Raw genomic sequence first — 23037 nt, forward strand, 5'->3', positions numbered from 1 at the left:
TGTCCCTCAGACCGTTGGAGGGCCGGACTATAGTTAAAAAAAACTATGAACAAATTCCTATGCACACTGCATATATATTAAACTTGCCAGTATTTCAATGGGAACTATGGGCCTGCTTTTGGCTAATGAGATGGTCAATGTCCGGTTCCATATTTGACACTGCTAGTCGTAACAAGTTTATGCAAGTGTGCATCCGTTAGTCTAGATCTGGTTGGAGATTTCAAATGTTTCATTCTGGAAAAAGTCTGTTCACAGACATAAGTGCTGCCAAAGATGGTTGCCATTTTGAGTGCATGGTTCCTGAGATGAGGATATGTCTCAGAGGGGAGAGATGCATAGAAATTATGAAGGCTGCTTGACTTGAATGCGTCTTTCAGAGAGTCACAATTCTGCAGTTCAGCCAGTTCCATTTGGTAAATTGTATCCACATTTTCAATGTCAATAGAAAATGGGTTGCGGAAAAGCTGTATGTCCTGTTCATGGAGATGAAGCTCTTTAAATACAAATTGGAACTCCTTTTGCAATTTTTCCAGTGAATCCACACATGTTTTGTTTGGGAATGCAACCAATGGTTTTTCCGCTAACAGATTTTGAGTTGTAGGGAGATGGCAGAAGTTTTCCTCCTTCACTTGTTTGATGAGGAGGCCTATTCTTACTTCAAATGCTTTGACATGTGATTGCATATCACAGATCAGCTTCCCCTTTCCTTGAAGTTGCACATTGAAACTGTTGAGTAGCTCTGTTACATCTGTCAAAAAGGCAAGGTGCCATTTCCATTCTGCATCATTGAGCTCTGGTACTTCTTTGTTTTTTTAAAGCAGAAAAGCTGTAATCTGTGGAAGCAAGTCATAGAAACGTTTCAAAACTCTCCCTCGACTCAGCCAACGGACTTCTGTGTGATACAGAACATCTTCATAGTCAACATTTAGCTCGGACAGAAATGCCTGAAATTGTCTGTGGTTTAGTGCATGAGCTCTAATGAAGTTAACACAAGATACTACAAATTTCATAACAGAGTCCCACTTCAGTGATTTACTACACAGCGCTTGTTGGTGGATGAGGCAGTGTATGGCTATTGGATGAGAATGGTTATGTTTGTCCATCTCTTGGTTAATGCGAGCAATTACTCCTTTCTTAGACCCCACCATGCTAGGAGCACCATCAGTTGTCACACTGGCTAGTTTAGCTCAGTTCAGCTCCAAATCATTCACAGTTTGGCAAACCTTTTCATAGATATCCTCTCTTCTTGGTTCTTTCGGTAAAGTCACGTAGAAGGGAAGTAATAAAATAATAAAAATAAAACATAATAAAATAATTCTCACGACGTTTCGGCCACAACGCAAGCAGCCGTCCTCTGGTGAAAACCAGGTCTGTCTGGGAGACAGCGTCTGAATGAAACAGCACACGAGCTTGGAGCATATATAAGCTGGGTTGGAAACGGGAGAAAGAGCGCCTTGACAAGAATTTGCATATCAAGAGGAATTTAGCATATTTATGGGAAATGCAGGAATGTTATTAGTACTACATATGCAGCACGGGCTCCAAGCTCGTGTGCCGTTTCATTCAGACGCTGTCTCCCCGACAGACCTGGTTTTCACCTGAGGACGGCTGCTTGCGTTGTGGCCGAAACGTCGTGAGAATTATTTTATTATGTTTTACTTTTATTATTTTATTACTTCCTTTCTATGTGACTTTACCGAAAGAACCAAGAAGATGAATCCCTGCAGTCACGAAAGCTTTAAATCGAAAGATATCCTCTCCTGTAGTTGTTCCTTTGATGCTTTGCAGTGCAGCAAGCTCTTCTGTGACTTCGAAATAGTCATTCGTCGCACGAATAAAAATTTGAAGTTGTGCAGAATCACGAACATCATTGCTTTCGTCGAGTGCCAAGGAAAAATAGGAAAGTTTTTTTGTGGAGTTTTGTAAATGCTGATGCAAATTGTCTCCCATTTCTTCAATCCTCCGTGTAATTGTAGGTCCTAAAAGACTCACTGTGCTAAATAAATCGGCCTTCTCTGGACACATCTCTTTGGCAACAGAAAGAAGGCATTCTTTAACAAATTCTCCCTCCACGAATGGTCTGCCAGTGCATGCTATTAGCTTGGAAACTTGAAAACTTGCTCGCAGTGATGAAATATTTAGCTGCTTCTGCTTCACAAAACTATTTCGTTGAGTTGTTAATGTATTTTTCAGTTTTAATATTTTATCTTTTCTCACTTCTCCGACCAAACAAGCATATTTATCTTTATGTTGAGTTTTATAGTGTTGACGTAAATTGTATTCTTTGAACACAGACACTATATTCTGGCATATCAGACACACAGCTCTTTCCTTGTACTGCTTGAAAAAGTAATCATAAGTCCACTGTTCTTTGAATATCCTACACTCCGAGTCAATTTTTCTCTTTCTTGACATCATTGTTTCCTAGGGAGTCAAAATTGATATTAGTAAAATACCAATATATATACAGCGCTACAAAAACAATATACCAGTAATAACTTTGCCCACACAGAGACATACAGACTGCACTGCCCATCAATGCAGTCTGATTGGGGGAAACTCCGCCCCCTCTCCCTCTTCCACCAATGACCGTCCTTCTCATGCAGAAAAAAAGTAACAGACAGGCAGCGGCGGCAAAAACACCCGGCGGGCCGGATAAATGTCCTTGGCGGGCCGCATGTGGCCCGCGGGCCGTAGTTTGAGGACCCCTGGTCTACAGCATCGCACGTCAGAGAATGAGGAGGCTTACCACAGCCTTCGCTCGGAGTTTCGGAAAACCGTGAGGCGCTGCAAGGATGGGTGGTGGTCGCAGGTTGCTGAGGAGATGGAGTCTGCCTCAATGGCCTTCGACCACAGATCCCCATTTAACTCCATCAAAAAAGAAACCTGCAGCACCACACCTATTACCATCATTAGGGGAAAGAACGGTGATACAATCTCCGACCCCCAGGAACAGGTTTGCAGATTTGCTGAGCATTTATGTGAGGACCTGGTTGAGGGGAAATCCCTCGACATGGAAAACATCATGGGACAAAGTGGGGATGACCCTGCTGAGGCTGCGGTGCCTTAAGAAAGCCACCCCCTGTGGGTGGCTGGCTGAGGTACCATCTGTTGAGGAAGGACTGAAGGCGATCCAGAGTCTGAGACCAGAAAAGGCACCGGGCAGAGATGATCTCCCAAGCAAAATGCTGAGGGTGTGTGGCGTTTGTGCGCAGACTGCCCTATGTGACATCATAACAACAGTCTGGACCACTGGATGGGTTCTGCAGGATTGGATAGATGCCCTGGTGGTACCCTTTTTAAGAAGGGGGACCGCACAAACTGTAACAACTACAGGGGCAAATCACTCCTCAGTGTGCCGGGAAAAGTCCTGGCAAGGATTATTCAACATTGCTTTGCGAGTCACGCTGAGGAGAGGCTTGCGGAGCCCCAATGCGGTTTCAGGAAAGGGCGATCCTGCACAGATGCCATATTTGCTACAGCAGAGGAATATGGAATTCCAACAAGACCTACATCTCTGCTTTCTTGACCTAGTCAAGGCCTATGATACCATCAGTAGGCCTGGGCTTTTGGTTGTTCTTCGTTCTTTCAGAGTCCCTGACCCGCTGCTCACGATCATTAAAGACCTTCATGATGATGAACGGGCCCAGGTAAAATTACGTGGCTTGGAGTCAGAGTCATTCATTGTACACCTTGGGGTGCGACAAGGATGTCCTCTGGCTCCCACATTATTTAACATCTATTTTGACCACGTAGATCGTGAAGCCTTCAATAGCTGTACTGGAGGAATTTCCATTTGGTACAGATACAATGGGAGGCTGATCGATGCCCGGGTGCGGTCAAGGAATGGCTCCCTATTGGTCAACCACATTATGTACGTTGATGATTTGGTAAGTGCTGCTCATTCAGAGGAGGAGTTGGAGACACTGCTGCTGAAACTAGAGCGTGCCACTAAGAGGTGGGGCTGTACCATCAGCCCCACCAAAACTAAGCACCTGCCTGGGTATTTTGTACCATCGGACACTCCACCCCACAACTCCCAATCGGTGATGGGGTAGTTGTGGAGAGAGTTTCCCATACTTGGACTGTGTGCTCATTACCGGCACCGGGTTAACAGCAGAGGTCTCACTCCGAATCAGTCGAGTGGCAATATATTTTAATCGGTTGCGTAACGCTGTGTGGAAGCTACCTGGTCTGTCGCTCCGCACGAAGCTTCAGGTCTTCTCGGCCACGGTCATTCCCTTCCTTCTCTACACTTGCAAAACGAAGATGAACATCAGTAGAAGGATGCAGGCAAAGCCGATTAATCAGATGCCTTTTATGACCTCCTGTCACAGGTGCTAGCTAAAGTGGCCCCCCGAGATAGAGTCATCTTGTTGGGTGGCTTTGAGTTCCGAGTGGGTCATGATGCTGGCACCTGGCCTGGAGTTATTGGAAGATATTGGACAGATCAGCTCAAAAACAACAGTTGGAGGCTGCTATATTTTTCTGCAGCCCATGGGCTTGTAATTACCAACAGGCTGTTTCAGCATCGGTGCATCCACTCAACATCATGGATGCATGCCGGGTCCAAGCAAGAACATCTGCTGGACTAAATCATGATCGAAAAGTGGATACGTGCCCATGTCCTTGACAGCAGGCCCTGCCGTAAGGCTGATTTGCCCACTGACCATCGGCTTATCATTTCTAAAATGCGTATGACATTCTTCCACTCCGGTATTGGGTGTACATCCAGGAACCTATTCGAACAAACATCTGCTTGGTCTCAGCTAGCTAATGAAAGTTGCTAGTGAGAATTCCACGATCACTTGCAGCTGGGGTTTGCATCTTCCAGCATTCCTGATGTCGATGGGAAATGGGTGAGTTATTGGACTGTGGCTCAGGCAGCTGCAATGGCTGCTTTGGGTGCACTGTCCAAATCTCCCTTGAGACCCTGACAGACAGAGGAGGTGTTCAGGCTGGGTGAGAAAAAGCGACATGTCCCCTCTCACGTTCTACAGAATCCCATGTCAGAGAATGAGGAAGTTTACCGCAGCCTTCTCTCCGAGATATGGAGAGCCATACGGAGCTGCAAAGATGGGCGTTGGTCAGGAGTTGCTGTGGAGATGGAGTGTGCCTCAGTAATACCCGATCACAAATCACTGTTTAACTCGATCAAGAAGTTACTTTTAGTGCAACACCATCATTAGGGGTGTTGTACAAATGCCATTTTCAAAAAATTATATGAAGAGTGATATCGCCTACTTTTTTACGTAATAGTTATCTTTTTACATATATATGGATTTAGCGCGTTCTAAAAAAACACGCAGTAACGGAGGCCTGTGAACTCCTCCCTTGAAACTACAAAGGCAAAAGGAGCACCCCCTGCTGCTTCGGCAGCGTCCCGAACACAAAGGAGACAGGCATCGTGGAGGTTACTTACTCACAAGTCTTTGCTTGAAAAGTTGTAATGTTTGGATTGACCACCACCACGTAGGAATATTTTCCAACATTATGGTATTAAACGTTAGTTTGATGATAGAATGTGCTGTTATATGATGGTGCAGCCCAGGAGCAAAAGGTTTTTATAATGACTATTTGGCATAAATCTTGACTTTAAGCTTTCATGACTGCAGGAATTCATATTCTTGGGTCTTTCGGTAAAGTCACGAAGATAGGTTCAAAGAAAAACTACGTTTCGATCACAACACAAGCCATCGTCATCAGGAGGAGAAAAGAGGGGGAAAGCTGCTGAGGCAGACTGTTTAAAAGGTTTTAAAATCGTGTAGCCCAAGGGTCATAAACGACGTGGGCAGGGCTAGTGTTGTTAATGTAACCGGACAGTTGTGGAGGCTGCTCGCCTCTGTCTCCATCGTCCCCTCCGTATCATTACCCCCTTGCTGTCTGGTGGGGTCCGGACTTTCGTCCCCCATCTGCTCCCTATCCTGTACCCCCGTGAGTGCTGCGGATCGTGTGTGCATGCTCCCCCTGCGCTGATGTTGGCCGCGGAGCGCAAGTTGCCGCCGCCGTGCGCGCGAGATAAACAGCACGACAATGCGCAGCCGATTACGCGCTCGAGCCGCGGGGTTGGGGGTCAGGGGCCCACCACCGCGCCGCACTTACGCAAGTAACGAGCACACGCACGATCGCACAAAGCTAACAGCTTCAATGCGCACAGCGGTTTCGCACACGCGAGCGGGGCACACGCCGACACAACGACTCGTCCCCTCCCGCACTCGCACGTGTACGTCAACACAAGTATCGTACAAGGACGATTCTCCTCTCACACGGCTGCGTAGGCACGCAAACACACAAAAGCGCTCTCCCTCCTCCTCTTCTCGCTCCCCCCGGCCGTGCGATCACAGCGCGCTCCGGCGCCGCGGCTCGCGGGTTCACCGTGTGCGGCTTGCGGGTTTTACCGAGCGCGGCGTGCACACACACCTCCGTACCCGCACAATCGTACAGAGACCACGGCCTTTACGCATACAACGACCACACACGCGCGAATGCAGCGCACGCTAATACCACGTGCAAAAATACCCAACAACACGGTTTTATTACTACGCTCGAGATTTTATTAGCGCTGGTTAACCAACCGAGCCACCCGTGTGTGTGTGCGGGCCAGCAAGGCGCTTCTAACCCACACTCTGGTGGCGTGCAGCCCTATTCTATGCTGCGCTCTCTGTTAAACTGCTTTCCTCTCGTCCTTACCCTGAACTAACCCTTCTCCTACGGATCCTACTCTCCGCTCTGAGGTGTTGTAAGGCGCGTAATACGATACCGTCTGTAGCCCTTGGTGGCCTTGCGGCGCTCAGATCGTCCTGCAGACAATCTAGCGGCTCGCCCGATGACTCCTTCGTCGCTGACTCCGTGTCAAAACTCCAGAAGAAGAGAGACTCCCCTACTCTGCCCTCCGTCTTTTATACTATTCACATCAAAGGCTAGGCGCCCCCGTCCCGACCGCCTTGGTCTCTCGACCAATCCTGAGCCTAGGATTTCCCGCCCTTTTGCGATCCCGCCGGCTTTTGACCTTTCGACCAATCAGTAGCCCCGGGTCCGTCGCTCTCCGCCAACGCTGCTTTTTTTTTGGTCCTGATCCCAGCTATCCGCCTTGCTGACCCGTGTTTGTGTTTGTATGCGTTTCTAACTGCGGGGCTCTCTGAGCTCGCCGTGGTCGTGCGATCTCAAATCCGCCCACGGCGCCGCAGTGTTACTTGGCCTGGGAAGGGTCCTGTCAAATTCCCTGGCCCTGAGAAACCGTGGGGTAACCCCCCGAGGGGGCCCTCGGGTGAAAACTCAGGGTAGGTGACCCGACCACGAGGCCCTACGTGGGAGCGGGTGCGTGCTTATGTGGGGGGGGTGATGGGGGGAAGTGCGGTGGGGGAAGCCGGGCGGCTCCCTGGCTCGGCAGAGCGGCCCCGTCGCTGTGGCACCACACAGTGGCCTCCACGACGAGGGCGTGGAGGTGGCTATGTTAATGTGAGAGATTAGCATGTTAATGTGAGATATTATGATAATGTGAGAGATAATCATGTTAATGGCAGATCGCAGAGCAGCAATGTCGAGCTCGGCGTGCGAGGTGGCTGTGTTAGTGTGGGAAATTTAACCTGACCACCGAGCTCGACGACGCTAACTGACTGGATAGCTGGCTGACTATCCAGCAGTGGCGGCGTCGGGCGATGACAAGCATGGCAGCAGCAATGGCGACGACGAGGACGACTTCCACGGCGAGACGACCCTGATTCCCACGGACAGCCACCAAACTCCCTCTCTCGCCCCCTTTTATCCTCCCGCTGATCTGGTCCCACCCTGGACACGCCCCCCTTCTCGAACCTTCCAGCTGGTTCTGGGAGCTCAAAGATGGATCCCTTCCATGACCTTTGACCCAGTTATTATTCCTTCCATGACCCTTGCCCCAGTTCTTCACCTTGGGTGGGTACACCCGTAATTGCTACTTCTAGTCGCCAGTCAGCGCTGCTACACTAAACTTGCATGGACAATGTTGTTGGTGTTCTGATGATAATAATTTTTGGATGTTGGCAGAAGTTGAGATTAAAGTTGCTTAGATTAAAAACAGGTTTCTGTGTGCTTCTTTCCTAAACTTGTGCATCATTGTCGTAATAACGAACTGTATCCTGCGGCGAGATCCGAATCCCGAGACCTGACACAATTGCACACATAATTGTTAAAGCGAGAACCATTAATGTTAACGCAAGAAGCGTACAAGTTGAAGTGAGAATCATTGATATTATCACGATTGGTGATACATACCCCTAGACAACAAGAGAGCCAATAGTACATTTTAATTTCGTTATTTTACCTATATTTTATTTTTAAAAATGTTTTCATCACAATAGACAACATGGAAAAATGTGATATGGTCTACGACCCCCAGGAACAGGTTTGTAGATTTGCTGAGCATTTCTGCGAGGTCTTAGGGGAGGGGAAATCCCTCAGTGTGGAAAACATAATTGGGGAAAATGTGGATGACCCTGCTGTCGTGCCTCATATATTGGAAGAAGTCGTCATCTTGATTTGATGCTTTGGTGACTGCAGGAATCCATACTGTTTGGTTATTTCGGTAAAATCACCAGCAATTGTCATCAGGTGTTCAGCTGATGACGATTGCTTGTGTTGCGATCAAAACGTCGTGATTTATTTTGTTTTATTTCCACCTACGTGACTTTACCGAAATTACTAAAAAGTATAGAAGAATCTTATTGGTTATTTCGGTAAAGTCACGTAGAAGGGAAATAATACAATAATAAAAATAAAACATCATAAAATAATTCTCACGACGTTTCGGCCACAACGCAAGCAGCCGTCCTCAGGTGAAGAATGAAACACCACCAAGCTTCGAGCGTATATTTAAGCTGGGTTGGAGGGGGAAGAAGAGCGCCTTGACAAAATAATTTGCATATCAAGCGGAATTTAGCATATTTAGAGGAAATGCGTAGGAGGTGGGCGGGAGGGTTTCAAACTCATATTATGCCCATGCATTATGCAGGATTAGCATCAAAGGGAGGGGATGAGGGTAGCATTAACAAAGGGAAGGAATGTTAATAGTATGTAGCTGCAGTTACTAAACAACCATGTAAAAAACGAAAGTATGAACTACATAGTATCATTAGTATACTAAATATACTCTCCAATAAGCTGAGCTACTAACAGTAAGTAATACATTACAATTCTACGTCGCAAAAAATATAATATGCTTCCAGCTAAACTTTTTTCTCTTACATCACACGTGTCTACCACGTACTATTTACTACCATAGACAAACCCAACATTAAATTACATACTGTATTACTATACACCACTCTATACCTTGGCGTACGTGTTTGAGTTCACTGGCAATGTGTTCCTGGTCGAAGATGCATTGGGCTCTATGGTATAGAGTCTTGATGAGGGAGTTCTTCTGGGATGGATGGTGGTGGAAATCCGGTTTTAGGTAAGCATCCGTATTGGTGGCTTTCCTGTAGACAGAGTGGCTCATTGAACCATCAGGTCTCCTTTTAATTAGGACATCCAAAAAGGGTAGCTTGCCATCTTTTTCGACTTCCATGGTAAATCTGATGGCTGGGTGTATGGAATTGATGTGGTCGAGGAATTGGTCTAGAGCAGGCCGGCCATGTGGCCAGATGACAAAAGTGTCATCTACGTACCTCTTCCATAAGGTCGGGCGTAGAGTGGCAGTCTGGATGGCGTCAGTCTCAAATTTCTCCATGAAAACTTTGGCTACAACCCCAGACGACCTGCTTGTCAGTTTTGGTGTGGTTTCCTTATTCACCAAAGTTCCTGTACCTGACACCATCGCAATCATTGAAATCTTGGTTCATCAAGGACTGAATACTGGGATACCCCCCCCCCCCCTGGTGAGACACTGCTTAACCAATACATACTTCACCTCGAATGGAACTTTCTACAAACAAACTGAGGGCACCCCAATGGGTCCCCCCCTATCTCCAGTTGTAGCCAACGTTTTCTTAAACAAGAGTATGCACAGAAATGGGCACAGGTGGTGCATCAGCCAGTCATCTCAGTTAGACCCATGGCACCTACTGGGTCTGCCCCGACGAGCGGGAGTTCGAAACTTCACGTGGTCTCAAGGTGCACATGGCCTGGCGCAAGCGTCGTGGTGACGTCACCGCCACTTAGTGTTGTTGTTGTGTGGGGGAGCGGTAGTGTAGCAGTTAGCGCAATGCTGCGCTGCGAACCCGGTGACCCGAGTTCGATTCACGGCCAACATCGGTGATTTCGATTATCTAAACTGGCCCTGAGCCTCCGCTAGGTCGACTCAGTCTCAAATGAGTACCTGGTGCGGGACGTAAAATCATCACCGCTGGGGAGACAAAAGGGACCAGGTGCTGACCACCCACCCCTTCGTGTGCCATGCCGGCCTTCATAGGTGCTCGCTAACAGCGCTTGCCCCAACAGTCTGTTACAGGCTACATGGGGGATCTTTGTTGTACGTGTGTGTGTGTCTATGTGTGTGCAGATCAGATCCGTTCAATGAAGACTTGAAGGACAGAACTACACACACACCCACACACTCACGCACACACTCATCCACACACTCACACACTCACCTACACACTCACCAATACACTCACTCACCCACTCACTCACTCACTCACCCACTCACCCACTCAGCCAAACACCCACTCACTCACTCACCCACTCACTCACCCAACCACTCACTCACCCACTCAGCCAATCACCCACTCACTCACCCACTCACTCACCCACTCACTCACTCACCCACTCACTCACCCACTCAGCCAATCCCCCACTCACTCACTTAACCACTCACTCACCCACTCACTCACCCAACCACTCACTCACGGGGGCAGTCACGTGCGGTAAGGCGAGGCAGGGGAGGCAGAGCCTCACCTGTCAAACTACAATGAAAATAGCTTTACTTCAAGTAATAAAAGAATAATAAAATTGAATAAATTGGAAGATTTCCACACTAATCTGTGTTATGAATATAATTTCTGTATGAATCCAATAATTTTCATAGTCAAAATCGCCAAATTTGCCGAGCTCCACTGCAAATACAGGGAGAGACGAGAGGTGAGGCAGCGACGAGCTCAGCCTCCCCTCTGATTGCGCAACCCCTCAGAAACTGGATGGAGCGCGGGCAATAAGCGCGTGCCTGTTACTATCTCAGTATGTCACCAATGTAATGTTTGTAGACCCCTTCAGAACCGCCCCCCTCAGTCAGGACACGCCCCCTTAGTGAGGACACATCCCCTCAGTGAGGACACGCCCCCTTCAGTGTGTAAATCTGGCTTTGATACGAGCCAGTGCCTCCCCAGCCATTGACCTCACCGCACGTCACTGCTAAATATCACCACTAAGGGAGACAAAGGCGGTTGGGCGTGGTGCTGCTGGACACCCACCCCCTCGTGTGCCACAGTGCCAGACTCCATAGGCGCTGCTACTTCTCGTTACTAACAGTCACTTGCCCCCGGCAGTCTGTTACAGGCTACACGGGGGATCTTTGTCTTTCTTGTTTGTGCGCGCGCGTATTGACTGTGACATCACACGTGGGAGGTCTGGACCAAGTTGGACATGGAGGAGCACGTGACCCGAGTAACGTTTAAAAGGGGAGACGGGGAGAGGATTTCAGTGACTTGGTGACCAACGCTGAGCACCGACAACCTCCGATTAGCAGGACGCTCAGCTGCTACGTACGGTGGAACGAAAGAAAATTCAACGTACCGTACGTATAAAGACTCACACAGAGATCCATAGACTCATCACACCAGACCCTAAGACTCATAACAAACATACCTATAGCCTCACACAGAGTTCCATAGCCTCACACAGAAACCCATAGATTTCTCACACATAGACCCATAAATTACTCACAGAGGCCCATAGACTCACAAAAAGACCCATAGCCTCACATAGAGACGAGTCCACTCACTCATAGACCAACAGACATACACAGGGACCCGTAGACTAGCACAGACCCATAGACTCACATAGAGATGACTAAACTCAAACATAAAGCCACAAACTCACATATAGACCCACAGACTCACACTGGGACCCGTAGACTCACACAGACCCATAGATGTACACAGAGATCCATAGCCTCACACAGAACCCCATAGACTCACATGGAGACCCATAGACTCATCTCACATACACCCACAGACTCACATATAGACCCACAGACTCACACTGGGACCCGAAGACTCACACAGACCCATAGATGTACACAGAGATCCATAGCCTCACACAGAAACCCATAGACTCACACATAGACCCACAGCCTCAAACAGAGACCTGTAGACTCACATTAAGACGAGTTGACTCACACATAAGCCCGCAGACTCACGCAGAGGCCATAAACTCCTACCACAGAGACCCATAGACTCACACAGCGACCATAGACTCACAAAGAGACCCGTATAATCATATAGACCAATAAACTCATACATAGACCCACAAACTCACACAGGGACTCGTACACTCAAAAAAAAGATCCATAGACTCACACAGAGACCCATAGACTCACACAGAGATCCATAGCCTCACTCAGAAATCCGTAGATTCCTCATATAGAGACCCATATTACTCACAGAGACCCACAGACTCAAACAGAGACCCGTAAACTCACATAGAGACGAGTAGACTCACACAAGGACCCACAAACTCGCACAGAGACGAAGAGACTTACACATAGACCCACATTTGTGATGGGCAGGGCGCTTGTGAAAAAATAGCTACTATATATCAGCTCATGTGTACCTTACTTGGTAAAATAAACTTAACGTTCGTGTTTAAATCCATCCTGTGTACCAGGCGAGCTAGTTAACATCTCGCCACTGCTGTCCCCAGATGTCCATCTCGGCCCTACCGCTGCTGCTGCTGCTTGGGGTGGTGGGAGCCCAGCAGGAGAGGACCGTCTGCGCGGGCATCAACGGGATCCCCGGACAGCCCGGAGCTCCGGGGCAGCACGGGACCCCTGGGGCCCCCGGGAGGGACGGCAGAGACGGTGAGGGGTCGGGTCCCAGAGAATCCCCCACGGTGCGCTCGTGGTGCGACGCGATCACTCGCTCGCTCACTCGTTCACTCACTCGCTCACTCATTTGTTCACTTGCTCACTCATTTGTTCACTCGTTCACTCACTCATTCACTAACTAATTCACTCACTCATTCACTCACTCAATCGTTCACTCGCCATGTCATGCACTCGATCGTTCACTCACTCATTATCGTAGGAGAGTGTCTCGTGTGGAGTAGAGTGAGATGAGAGGGCAGAGGCAGGAGAGTGCGTGGAGGGGATATGAGTGAGATGAGAGGGGAGAGGCACGAGAGTGCGTGGAGGGGAGTAGAGTGAGATGAGAGTGGAGAGGCATGAGAGTGCGTGGAGGGGAGTAGAGTGAGATGAGAGTGGAGAGGCAGGAGAGTGCGTGGAGGGGAGTAGAGTGAGATGAGAGTGGAGAGGCAGGAGAGTGCGTGGAGCGGAGTAGAGTGAGATGAGAGTGGAGAGGCAGGAGAGAGCGTGGAGGGGAGTAGATTGAGATGATTGGGGAGAGGTAGGAGAGTGCGTGGAGGGGAGTGAGATGGGTGGGGAGAGGCAAGGAGAGTGCGTGTTGGGAGTTGAGTGAGATGAGAGGGGAGAGGTAGGAGAGTGAGTGGAGGGACGTTGACTGAGATGAGAGTGGAGAGGGATGAGAGTGAGTGGAGGGGAGTAGAGTGAGATGAGAGGGCAGAGCAGGGGCGGTTTCTTCATTAGGGCGATTGGGCGACGCACCACCAATGTCATTGAACCACAGAGTCATGCTAGGCGTCACTGCAGCCTCTGGATATAGTCCAATCAGCGTCATGTCACGTTCTGTGGAGTACCGCCTCTTTTTGGGCGATTTAACTCCGGCTGAGAATCGCCCCGAGTGGCCCCATAGACTTACATTCAAAGATGTTTTTTTTCGACCGGGGGGCACTCCAATGCATTCTCTATGGCTTCCGGGAGGACAAGCCCTAACGTGCTTACGTCGTCATACGTGCTTACGTCATCATACGTAAGCACGTTTCATCCAACAATATAATTTGTGGCCACCTAGTGGAATCTTTAATAAAATAAACTTGAGTGGTTTGTTTTAATAGTGAGTATAGAAACATACAATATGTATTGTAAGAGTCACTTTATTTTTCATTAATATTAAATAAGTGAAGTTGCCTTTACATGCTTAAGCTGTTAATGCATCCATTGCATGGGTGGACCTTATCCTTATCAATCATCCAGACATTTGCCCCCCCTGAGAGATTTTGCAGGAGCCGCCACTGGGGCAGAGGCAGGAGAGTGCGTGGAGGGGAGTAGAGTGACATGAGAGTGGAGAGGCAGGAGAGTGCATGGATGGGAGCAGAGTGAGATGAGAGAGGAGAGGCAGGAGAGTGAGTGGAAGCGAGTGGTGTGAATTGAGAGTGGCTTGAGGAGCGGACGAGCCATGCTTTGTTCTTCTCGCAGGCGTTACCGGAGCACCTGGAGCCAAGGGAGACCTCGGGGCTCGAGGCTTGACTGGAGACCCAGGTGGGACTGTGACACTGACTCGTGTGCTCCTAGCAGCTGATTCTATGTATTTATTTTATTACCAAGTAATCCTCACTGAGCTATGTGTAGTGGCGTAACGCGCGCAGGGTTTGCAAACAGCAGTTGCATTCATGTACGGGGTTGCAAACAGTGAGGTCAACTCAGGACGAGCAGGTGCAGGCGGGTGGCCTGGGAGACAGCAGACAGAGAGACGCCAGCAATTAGGGAACGAGGCAGTGATTGGCTGGCTGCAAATGCAAACGCGGGTTAGGTGCCAAGGATGCGAGAGATAGTGGCGATGAGGGTGAGAACACGTGCAAGAGGCGTCGGGAAGACGCTGGCTTAATGAGGGCCACCTGAGGGCACTTAATTAGGAGGGGGATATAAGGGGAACGTGTGAAGCAAGTTGGTTGGAGATGAAGCAGTGAACAGTATTCAAGAGAAGTACGGTACCTTGCCCTCCACACCTCGTCCTCCCCAGAGGTGATGGCTGATCCCCCGCTGGGGGAAAGGGCGAGACACGCTAGCAGTGGAAAGACTAGCGGAAAATCTTTAGTTTGAGTGTGATAGGCTTTAGCGGTGAGAAACTAGCAGAGTGTACAGAGAGAGTCCGTGACAGGCTAGGAGAGCGGGGAGTAACAGGCTAGCGGAGGAAGAAAGAAAGAGTTTGCGACATGAGTACGTGGTGTTGAACGTGAGGAGCATCCGTGTGAGACGAATAAAGTAACTCAGGAGAAAAAGACGAAGTTTTCCGCGTGAATAAACACCACGCGACATATGGAGCTCTTGTTCAGAAGCGACCTGGCCACACGTAATGATAGCTCGACGAAGTGGACTTATCATCACGTGGACATTTGTTCAGCCAAATACATGTCTACATGTGGAGGGAATGAAATCGGAGGACCCGGTGAAAAATCCAGGCATGCAAACTCCAAGTAAACAGCTGGCCTCAGGATTGCGATCGAGCACACGACCTCCTGTAAACCAGGTGAGGTAGTTAACATCTAGCCACCGACAGGCTGCATGTGCCACGAAGCGATTTATCACTTCTGCTATACTTTTTTACATGAAGTCAGTGGCGTCTCCTGCAAAATCTCTCAGGGGGGGCAAATGTCTGGATGATTGATAAGGATAAGGTCCACCCATGCAATGGATACATTAACAGCTTAAGCATGTAAAGACAACTTCACTTCTTTAATATTAATGAAAAATAAAGTGACTCTTACAATACATCTTGTTTGTTTCTATACTCACTATTAATAGAATCCACTCAAGTTTCTTTTATTAAAGATTCCACTAGGTGGCGACAAATTATATTCTTGGATGAAACGTGCTTACGTATGATGACGTAAGCACGTTAGGGCGAGCCCTCCCGGAAGTCATAGAGAATGCATTGCAGCGCCCGCCGTTCGAAAAAAAACATCTTTGAATGTAAGTCTATGGGGCCACTCGGGGCGATTCTCAGCCGGAGTGAAATCGCCCAAAAAGAGGCGGTACTCCACAGAACGTGACATGACGCTGATTGGACTATATCCAGAGGCACAGTGATGGCTAGCGTGACTCTGTGGTTGAATGACATTGGTGGTGCGTCGCCCAATCGCCCTAATGAAGAAACCGCCCCTGCGTGAAGTTAAAATACACCAATTGTGCAGGTTTGGCTCACCGTCATCAACATAGATGCAGAATTGCCCCATCTCTCCGTTTGAGAGTTGGGATAAATACACTAAAATCACCCGTATCGCCTCATCAGACTGTTGTGGCAAGTGCTGTTAGTGAGCACCAATGAAGGCCGGCACGCCTTTGTCTCCCAAGTGGCGTTGTTAACACGTCTCACCAGGTAATCATTTGAGGCTGAGTCGACCTAGGGAAGGAGTCCCAGGACTGGTTCAGATAATCATCTCTGCTGGGTTCATAGCGCGAACCGCTACACTACCGTGGGATGACACACACATGCACACGCCGTGCGTTTGGACCGTGTTGTCCGCCTAGGTCTGCCGGGAAAGCTGGGCCCTCTTGGCCAACCAGGGCGCGCGGGGACTCCGGGAGTCCCAGGTGAGCAGGGCGAAAGAGGCGAGAAAGGCGAGCGGGGAGAGAGCGGCGTGGGGCCCAGGTCAGCCTTCTCTGCGAAGGTCGGCGCCTACACGCCGGCAGCCGGCGCTCCAATGACGTTCAACGTCATCATCACCAACCCGCAGGGCCACTACAACCCCGGCACGGGGAAGTTCACCTGCGCCCATCCAGGCGTCTACTATTTCACGCTGTACATGCATGCCCATGAAAAGCACCTCGTGATTATGATCATGAAAAACGGGAAGGTCGTCTCTAAGGTGTGCGGTGAGAAATTCAACGCAATAAGTGGCAGCGTCGTGCTGAGTCTCAAAGCCGAGGATGAGGTTTGGCTGGAGATGGAGGCTCCATACATAAATTTGTTCTTCAACGTGCACAGAGATGCGGTGTTCAGCGGCTATATCCTGTACCCCGAGTGAATCGTTTTTGTTTCTATCGGCGTGTCTGGGAAGACAGATTGGGAACACAATAACACACACGCATATGTACCCCCTCCCCCCGTGATAAACAAAGCTTTTGGGTAACATCTCAGAAAAATACCCAGCAAATATGCTCGGCTTGCCCAATGCTGTGGTAATGACTGCAAATTTTCGGATGTGAAATTTTCTCACCAGAGGAAAAATAGAGCCAGCACTTTTTCTCAGCCACCTTTCTCCATGTCAGCCAGGGTGTCTGGGCGATTATGAATCGGTTAGACAATGCAGAGAGACATAGCTGCATGCACCAACTGAAAAAGTCCTGAAACCTCACCAATTTTCACATCCGGCATCGGCAGTGAAGGGGGAAATATTCCAATTCCAGCTGATAGCTAAGAGTTGCTCATTTCTAACATGGGAGAGAGAGGAGAGGGGATCAATTTTCTCTCCCGTGCAATTCCCTCAATATTTTGCATCGGACGGCAACAGAAAGAAGGACAATAACTCCATCTGGAATACTGGGAATCTTAACAAGATTTGGAATGTAGTAACTATGCCTTGGTTCGTTACGCACAAGGACGTGACCCAACTGTGGCGGATAACAATTTCTTGACAACCAAGTACAACCAATTCTTCAAACTCTCGGCGACAATAATAACACGTGTCTACAGAACCCTGCAGTTCACCGACTTCACACAGCGACCCCGCGTGTCAACAATGACGGAAACCACGTCGACTTACACAGGTAGAGACCACCGTGAGGACCGTTCACACCAACCCTGATGCACGCCTCAACTCCTGGGCGACGAGGCAACGTACCAGATGCACTGGGTACGCAAATTCACCATCGAGGTCGACTACAGCGTCAGGGACACCCCCAGGACTCAACGGTAGAGCCGTACTCCCAAAATTCAACACAGAATCAACCTCGGTCTTGCATTGCACTCACAACAGTGCTCTTATGGGATCTATGCAGCGGCAGTCTCGGGATTTGTGTTTTGCGCTTCCAAAAGCGCTCTGAGTGACTCCATGCAGTGACAGTCTCGGGACTTGGCTGGAAATTCCAGCAGTGGTCTGAACATAAGACTCACACAGAGACCCATAGACTCACACAGAGACCCATAGACTCACACAGAGACCCATAGACTCACACAGAGGCCCGTAGACTCACACAGAGACCTGTAGACTCACACAGAGGCCCGTAGACTCACACAGAGACCCATAGACTCACACAGAGACCCATAGACTCACACAGAGACCCATAGACTCCCTCAGAGACCCATAGACTCACACAGAGACCCATAGACTCACACAGAGATCCTTAGACTCACACAGAGACCCATAGACTCACACAGAGACCCATAGACTCACACAGAGACTCATAGACTCCCTCAGAGACCCATAATTTGTGGTCCTTCCCCTCTCTCTTCTGATTCGCACGGTTGGCTATGTATGGTGCGAAAGAAGTTCAACGTACATACATACACACGCACACACAGGGCACGCTTGTTGGGAATTATTTGTTACTTAGCCACGAAGTTAGAAATGGGATTGTAGTCAATAGTTTTCACTGCACCATCTATCAAGTAGGTTCACGTGGCCCCTACTGCAATAGAACACCTTGAAAGAGATTAAGCCTGCCTACATATTATTCGCTCAAAGTTCCACGTTTGGTGAGTCCTCGCTTCCACTATATAACGCGCTTCTTCCATTTCAAAACACTTTTCACTCAATGCGGAATGCACACCATTATGTTATAACACAGAACGATCACCGTTACAATAGGTAACGCCGCTGCCTGTTACGACGTGGAACGCACGTACCGTTACAACGTGGAATGCGCGCACCATTATAATGCAAAATACAAACCGTTATAATTCAGAACGCACGCACCGTAATAAGAAGGAATACGCACGCAGTTATAATGCTGAATGCATGCAACGTTACAACGCGTATCGTGCTCAACGTTATAACACAGAACGCTTAACATTATAACAGGGAACTTGTGTGCTGTTGTAACGTGGAACGTGCTCCACCGTTGCTGTAACGCGGTTTCTGAGAGGTCAGCGGGCAAAGTACTTTCTCAAGACTGCATGATGGCTCAACTGTTATGGTGAAGCGGTAACGCGGAGTGATACGGTGACACGGCGATGCTCGGCCCGTCGGTTGACGGGGAACTACTTTTTAAGAGTGCTCCTCTCACGTTAATGTCCTAGGGCCACAGCGTGTGGCGTTGATGCGGACTTCTCGTCGCGTGCTTCTGTGCGTTGCTGAAAGAAAGGAGGCTTTTTTTCTTTATTTCCAAGGGGTTTTTCGTCTGCCATACATAAAGGATCTGTAATCGTGTGAATATTTATTTGTGTCAATTTGTATGTTTGTGTATGCCAACTTCAAATAGTAAACACATGTAAAACACACACAAAAACACAGACACAACACCTAAAAACATAAGGTTATGCAGGAATGTTTTAAAAAATTACTATTTAAACATATTACGATTCAGTGATTATGTGTCGTTTTTGAAAATCCGGCGCCATCTTTTCCTCCAAAGCCGCCAGATAATCGATGATCCAATGTATAATCGATTATATATGTGTAATACGAGAGTTCACCGATGAGCGCCGATCAGTGTGATAGGCTCCGCCGCTTGGGCCATCACCCAATCAGAGGGACGGGCCGAGGTTAGGGGCGGAGCTCAAAAGGCTCATGGGAAGTAACCATCTCGAAGGTTCGTGAGGGAACGTGGCTGTAGGCGGGGATTGGTGACGTGGGCCAGGGGATATAAGGGGACGCGGAAGAGAGGTCGAGGTCAGTGTGTGGAGTCAGAGAGTGGGACCACGTCGCTCGCCTCCGGGACGCCAGCGGCCACGTGGCGGCCGGAGGCTTCCTCCCAGTCAGAGGTCGCAATCGGGTACCCGATACCCGTACCCTACCCGATACCCGGCTACCTGTACCCGGCCGTACAATCCGCAAAGCTGTCTCCGCATGGCTGGGGAGACAGCTAAAACCATCACTTTACCGTACATAGCAGGGGTTACCAAAAAGATTTCCAAAATCTTAAACAAACACAAGATCCAGGTTCGTTTCAATACAGTACACAAAATTTGTGATTTAATCCCATCTGTAAAAGATGTGATTCCTGACATGCAATACCCTGGTGTCTACAAACTGATTTGTGGTTGTGGCAGCAGCTACATTGGGGAAACGAAACGACATGTTTCGGACCGCGTCAGTGAACACAAGGCAGATCTAAAACACGGTCATTGCCGATCATTGTTTTAACGCTGTGGGCTCACGAAATTGATTTTTCCAAGACGGAGGTACTCTGCAAACCTACTGGCTACCTTCAGAGATTTGTTCATGAAGCCATCCATATATATGTAGGACTTGAGAAACACGCGTCACGCGTTGGATTGTGATACGGGCACGCGGCGGACAGTGAGGGCAAATGGGGACACGGAGCAGGGCAACATACTGTTGTTGTTGTACCAATTAAGGTGGTCAGGTAATTAAGGGAGGCCTGCAGGTGTTCGGGGGTAATCGAGGACGCAGGCTGGTGATGGGACGAGAGGTATGGGTGTCGGGAATTGGCGCCGCGGTGTCTACAACAACAACACCACGTGAGGCTGGGGGCTGGGGTCGAGTAGCAAAGCGGGGGATAGTCCAATTAATTAAGGGGAATTGGTTCGGGGATAAAGGGGGAGAAACGGGAGTTGGTTGGTGCCTTGGATGAGAGGCGGACAGAGAAAGAGACGGAGCAGCAGACAAGAGAGTATAGTATAGGGTAGCAGTGGACAAGAGAGTATAGTATAAGGTAGCAGTGGACAAGAGAGTATAGTATACGTAGCAGTGGACAAGAGAGTATAGTATAAGGTAGCAGTGGACAAGATAGTATAGTATACGTAGCAGTGGACGAGAGTATAGTATAAGGTAGCAGTGGACAGAGAGAAGACAGAGTATGGTAGCAGCGGATAAAGAGAATACAGTATAGGATAGCAGTGGAGTCGCTGGAGGAGAGGAGCAGAAGGAGAGCGAGCGAAGCCAGCGGAGCGGAGCGAGCGAACGGAGGGACATTGAGTGATGTTGATGGGGAATTGTGCGTTGAAGAGAATGGAGGGACATTGGGTGATGCCGACGGAGGAGATGTGAACTATACGCGTTAATAAAAAACCGAGAAAGACAAAGAAGCTGTCGCGTTAGTACGAGTCCTACACCTATATTAGTTCGTTTTGTTGCATAGAGATCGGCAGAAAATTGTATGTTTTTGGATTATCTGCGATTTGGTAATTAAGCGCGGCCGTCGTTCCTCATCATTAGCGTGGATAATCTAGAGTCTGCTGCAGTATATTCTTCACATATATCGTTTGATGCATGGCTTCTCAGTTTTTAATGAACTATTGATCAATCGATTGCATTGTTGCACCCAACGGCGTACGTGTTCACGGAGTGCAGCCCCGTGTACTGTACGGTACAGTACTTATTCATTTAGCACTGGGGCAAGGTCTGTTTACAATAGCAATACAATGTAATAGTTTTCTCTTTGGTTCTTTCGGTAAAGTCACTTAAAAATAGTTGGGTTCGCGTAAATATAATTGTAATTTGTGTAAATTATTCATGTAAGTGTTGGAAGCAACATTAAATAAATCATGAGGTTTTTTTTTGTGAGATTGCGTAAATATAAATGTATCATTAAATTAGTAAAGGTTTGTAAGGTAAACAAAACGTAGTGGGTTTACTCTCCAACATACCGGTGTGCTGCACTAGTAACGATTTGGCATGTTTTGTTTACATGACAAACCTTAGTAATTGTCTGTATCGGGTGGTGTTTAGCGGTTCATATTTCCGCGATCTAACCCAAAAACCTCTATTATGGATAATATTGGTCACGAGGAGAAAAAATCAGACCACTCATTCACAATGAACTCACGCGCGCTGATGATGATCGCGATGGTGAAAAATACAAAAACCTAGCATTTTGAACTAAAGAGGAGCTGCCGAAGTGATGAACAGAAGGTGTGTACCGGATTAATTGTTATCGTGTATTTGTAGTGATGTAAATGGTGTCACGAGGGTGTTCGAGACAGCGACTGTTACAGGCGTGGAACTATGAGTCTGGAGTCTCTCTCTAGCACCAGAGTAAGTACGGCATAGGCCTCGGCAAGGTAAGGTAAAAGGTAAAAACAACGAACCTATCTATACCCTACTTTTTACCTTACCACAATACAATCACTCTACTCGACCTTTCACCCTTGAGCAGGTAAGGTAAAAGGTAAAAAGCAACGAGCCTACCTTTACCCTACATTTTACCCTTACCCCATACAAATTACCTGATTACAGGGTAATTACTGGGGTACTACTACACATAAAGGTTTATAACAGGTAAATGCTAGGTAGAGTGCTTTATTCATATAGAATACTCCCAATGATTCCAATTTTACACGCTTGCCATCGTTGTTGTCGTTGTTGTCGTTGTATCCTCAAATCTTGTAACTCAATTTTAACCTACTTTCCAATGTGGTATCGACTGATAACTTGGTATACTTATGTCATACTGATGACATTTCTTTATTCTATCATAAAAATATATTTTTTAAACATTCTTTTTTATATGTTATGTTTCGGCTTTGGTCTAATTGTCCACGCTCAACTGACGTTGGCTGTAATTGGCCACAGCCCCTTACATTATGGCAAGCCTTGGGGCCACTTCCTGGAGTCGTGGAGTTCTGCCATTACTAGTACATTTAATAAAAGCGTGTTTTAAAAAAGTTTTATTAAATATTACTTGTAAAATGGAGGCCACGGACTGCGCCACGGAGCTTTTAACGGTAAACAAGGTACCGTATTTACCGGGTAATACTTTGCGCTACCTTTACCCTACCAGATAATTCTTCCGAGCTACCTTTACCCTACCTTTTACCTTACCCCTTGGCACGTCGACACCTTTACACTTTACCCTTTTACCCGGTAAAAAGGGTAAATTATCTTACCTTGCCGAGGCCTAGTACGGCAGGTCAGCCAGCCCTAGGC

The 23037-nt window shown here is 48.1% G+C and overlaps 1 protein-coding gene across 1 annotated transcript; it reads left to right on the top strand.

Annotated features, from left to right (window-relative positions):
• Nucleotides 1–11339: 11339 nt before the first annotated feature.
• LOC133360615 (complement C1q subcomponent subunit C-like) lies at nucleotides 11340–19424 on the top strand. The gene is made up of 4 exons (XM_061579411.1): nucleotides 11340–11707; nucleotides 12835–12991; nucleotides 14465–14527; nucleotides 16517–19424. The coding sequence occupies exons 2-4, from the start codon at nucleotides 12835–12837 to the stop codon at nucleotides 17011–17013; spliced, it is 717 nt and encodes a 238-aa protein (XP_061435395.1). The 5' UTR covers nucleotides 11340–11707; the 3' UTR covers nucleotides 17014–19424.
• The last annotated feature ends 3613 nt before the right edge of the window (nucleotides 19425–23037 follow it).

Source organism: Lethenteron reissneri, chromosome 69 (genome assembly GCF_015708825.2).
Source record: "Lethenteron reissneri isolate LAM-NWPU_2019-01 chromosome 69, ASM1570882v1, whole genome shotgun sequence".
Classification (NCBI taxonomy): Eukaryota; Metazoa; Chordata; class Hyperoartia; order Petromyzontiformes; family Petromyzontidae; genus Lethenteron; species Lethenteron reissneri.

Excerpts from the sequence above, each read along its gene's own strand:
- LOC133360615 (XM_061579411.1), top strand. The coding sequence starts at position 12,835 with ATGTCCATCTCGGCCCTACCGCTGCTGCTGCTGCTTGGGGTGGTGGGA. Across the intron at positions 12,992-14,464 it reads CGGGAGGGACGGCAGAGACG|GCGTTACCGGAGCACCTGGA; the intron begins GTGAGGGGTCGG and ends TTCTTCTCGCAG. Across the intron at positions 14,528-16,516 it reads AGGCTTGACTGGAGACCCAG|GTCTGCCGGGAAAGCTGGGC; the intron begins GTGGGACTGTGA and ends TTGTCCGCCTAG.